Consider the following 3,979-nt stretch of genomic DNA (forward strand, 5'->3'; position numbering starts at 1 on the left):
CACACACACACACACACACACACACACACACACACACACACACACACACACACACAACGTTTGTTTCTCGACCCCGTGGGGACCATTCATGTTTTTTAGACTTTATATCCTAACCCTGACCATATACTCTAAAATTAACCTCACAGAAACTTACCTGACCCTAAAACTGACCCTAAACCTTGGTCCTAAACCTAACCCCACACCTGTAACATGCATTTGGACCCGTGGGGACCTGACATTGGTCCCCACGATTCACTTCGGTCCCCACCTGGCTGCTTTTTTTTGTAAAAAATACCCCACGTTGTAGGAAAAACCCGTACACAAACACACACACAACTCCAAAAAGCCACACACAAATATCCACCTTTTAGTCTAATATTATGAGTAGGTTTTTTTCTTTTGTATATTTCTGATTAAACCTGTTTTCCACATCTTATAACTGAGATTAACACTCAGGTGGGGAGGAGGACAGCTGTAATCTCTGTCTTCAGTCCATCTCAGACCCCTAGTGGCAACACTTAACCACTTAAGAGTCCTCTGGAGCAGTCTTAACTTTTCTTGAGAGTAAGAGTGATTAGAATTTTGATAACTGGCACTTACACTTAAGTCTGAGAATAGGAGCAAATCTAAGAAATTTTCAGCACTTAAGTCTAAAAATCCACTCTAAGAAGTTTGATAAATACGGGCCCTGGTCTTTATAGGTTAATCAAGCCTGAAACAAAAAACAACACAATGAATTACACCTCTTATTTTAAATAAATAGTAAAAAAAGAAATTAAGTCAGGGGGTGAGGAAATGATAAAAATCCACCAGTTAATAAATTCTTTACCAGCAATAACTTGAAGTAATCCTCTTTGGTTTGATCCTGGCAGTTCTAAAGTTTTTTGCCAAAGTTTCTTTACAATGTTGCTTCAGCCAATTCTGCTACAATCAGGCAGAGGTCTGAACCATTACAGCATGATTATTGTCTTTTACAGACATTTTGTTAGTTGAGCTGTCGATGGTTGACTCAGTGATTGAAAAATTAGCCCAAATCATCATCCCTACACCACACCATTGTCCTGGTTGTGACTGTGGGCTTTTTAAGGATAAATAGATTTTATAACATTCCTCACATTGATGGACAGCAGCTTGATGAAGGGTTAAAGCTTGCTAACATGAATTTAATTTTGTTTAATAAAGCGTGGAATGACCCCAATGACTCCTTTGTGAGGGGCATGTAGATTAATCTGCATCTGAATCTAGGTTACATATCTGAGCTTCTTATAGATTATAAGCTTGGAACTCCACGCTCTCCTTTGTTTTTAAACTACTTTTTGACCTGAGTGACTGAGAATCACCAGCCTGTTACTGCTTTGATTCCTGTGGGAGTTGTTATTCATTAAAAAAAATTTTCAGCACCATTTGTATTGATCTAATCTGAAACTGAAGTCTGTTTTATAAATCAGGTTCAACATATCAGGGTTTCCTGAGGGGATATGGTTGAACAAATCCTACCAGAGATCAGGTTTAGTGGTCCAATGGACCTCTTTGCCAAACCAGCAAGTGAGCGAAGGTTTTCTCTGACTTTAAATTCTAGCATTCAATTGGTTCAGGTTCAAGATGATTCTTATTATTATTTATTATTAAACCACAAACGAACCTGACATTCTTCAGTGTTGCAGGAAACCAGAGCAAATGCTCCAGGTTTGAAACCTGAAGGTATCTGGTAAAAACACTAATCTGCCAAATCACAGACTTATTTTTATGCCCCGATATAAAAAACTTAATAATAAAAAGAAGTTGAAACATTTTTTATTAGAAAATTTTTGACACAAATGTCAGATTTTTTTTCATCATTTTATAAAATGAATAAGTGTATCATGCCTGAAATTGTTTGTGAAGCATTGTTTTACAAAGTAAACTGTAAACTCTGCTGCTGCCCTTGGATCAAAACGAGGCTTCAAGATTCATTTGGACCCTAGAGCAGCAGCAGAGATAAAGATTAGTTTCCTTGTTATGCTTAATGTAGCGATTATATGACTAATTTACCTGAGATTTTTGTTTGTTTGTTTGTTTGTTTTTAAATATGAGATGGAACCCATCAGCATGAAACAAAGTTTTTGATTTTAGCATCAATTGTGGGCATTTATTGCTTTCTTTTACTAAAAAAGCCTCAAACATAAATCAACTGACACATCGGCTCTACACACCGGTGTTAGATTTATGAACGAGTGGTTGCGAACAACTAAAAAGTGCAAGAAATTAAAACAATTTTAAGACTTTCAAAACAATAATTCTTAAAAGAAATGAAAGCCTAACGCTGAATATTTAACCCTACTGCTGCCCTTGGGTCAAAATGACTCGTGAGGCCTCAGTTTGAAAATTAAGGCAGGTATTGTAGATTAATCATAAATGTCAGTGCAAACTGTATATTTTTACTGTAATGATCCATTTGAACATTTTTTAAAGCGTTACTGTTTTACCAAAAAAAGAAGGCATAACAGCAATAAAGTTGTTGACAAAAAGTGAATGTATTTTGTGAATTTTGTGTCCGAGTCGTGCAGCTTCACATCATCAAATGAAATAAAGTGTCTCTCAGCTCCACGTGGTCTAAGCCAGCGTGACGTACGTGGCGTCGGTGGTGACGCCACAGTTGTTGTCCTTCATGGACATGAGGATGTAGCCGTCGTTGCCCCAGTAGGTGGACCAGGAGTTCTTCACCAGCCAGTATGGCTCCCCGTTCAAGGTGCCATATCCCACCGCGAGCACAGCGTGGTCCAAATCATCGGTGGTGTTTCCTGAAACGACCAGAGGAAGGTGTTGGCTCCTGGAGAGACGGTAACAATAATTCAAGCAGGAGGTAAAACTCACCGCAGGCCGGTTCGTAGTAGACGCCGTGGCTGTAGAAAACAAACGACTTGTGTGAAGCGTCGATGCTGACGGCTGCCGGCCCGTTTTTGAACAGAGCCAGCTTCAGGGCCTCGGCGTCGCCCGACGTGACGTTAGTGTAGCTCTTGATCTTCGCAGTGAGCTGGGAGGAGTTCACGTGGCAGAATCCGTTCTGTTGAAAGAAAATAACTGGGTTAATGTTCAAACTGAGAAAATATTTTTATTCTACTCCGTTTTCACCAATTATAGAATAGAGGTGTAAACAATCAATTATTGTTAGATTTCTGAGTCAGTTGCATAGTTGTAAATTTGTAATTGCAAGTTTTGTAACCATAAGACATTTAATCATCTCACCATTCCCATATAGGCTCCGTAGGTTTCTGTCGTGGCGATGCCCCCGTGCTTCATGATCCACTCGTACGCTCTCCACTCCTCCCCTCCGTCACAGCCGTTGTTGCCAAAACCCCAGGAGCAATCCACCAGCACCTGCTGGGACAGGACCTGCAGAGAGCCCGTCTGAAAGACCCGAACCGAGACGAGATCGCACAGATTAGCAAACTGCTCCGGTTCAAACTTTTCACTTCAAGAAGTTTACAGTTCGTTGCAGTTCAGTTACTTTAATGCTGAGTCAGCATTCACGATCGTTTTCCTGTTTTGGTTTTTCTGCAGTCAAATTACTTCTGCGTACTTTATGCTAATTTAACCATTATATCAAAATGTGATGACTTCTAGTATTTGTAACTTTTATTCTTTTGAATTATTTAACTTTATTTACAAAATACATAAAGTTCTCTTCAAAATTTAACTGGTCATAAATAACACTCAGCATACAGGTCCTTCTCAAAAATTTTGCATATTGTGATAAAGTTCATTATTTTCTGTAATGTACTGATAAACATTAAACTTTCACATATTTTAGATTCATTGCACACCAACTGAAGTAGTTCAAGCCTTTTCTTGTTTTAATATTGATGATTTTGGCAAAAAAGTAAAGAAAAACCAAAAATCCCTATCTCAAAAAATGCGTATTTCATCTGACCAATAAAAGAAAAGTGTTTTTAATACAAAAAATAGTCAACCTTCAAATAATTATGTTCAGTTATGCACT

The 3,979-nt window shown here is 38.4% G+C and overlaps 1 protein-coding gene across 1 annotated transcript in view; it reads right to left on the reverse strand.

Moving 5' to 3' along the window:
- Positions 1-1,778: 1,778 nt before the first annotated feature.
- The window catches only part of zgc:110239 (digestive cysteine proteinase 1), a gene marked incomplete at its 5' end in the record, with an annotated part of 9,478 nt that continues 7,277 nt past the window's right edge, over positions 1,779-3,979 (reverse strand). The window contains 3 exon segments of the mRNA XM_014021100.1: positions 1,779-2,780; positions 2,854-3,043; positions 3,226-3,387. Of these exon segments, the coding sequence (XP_013876554.1) occupies positions 2,593-2,780; positions 2,854-3,043; positions 3,226-3,387 (540 nt within the window). The 3' untranslated portion in view covers positions 1,779-2,592.

The sequence above is a fragment of the Austrofundulus limnaeus genome, unplaced genomic scaffold (genome assembly GCF_001266775.1).
Source record: "Austrofundulus limnaeus strain Quisiro unplaced genomic scaffold, Austrofundulus_limnaeus-1.0 Scaffold278, whole genome shotgun sequence".
NCBI lineage: Eukaryota > Metazoa > Chordata > Actinopteri > Cyprinodontiformes > Rivulidae > Austrofundulus > Austrofundulus limnaeus.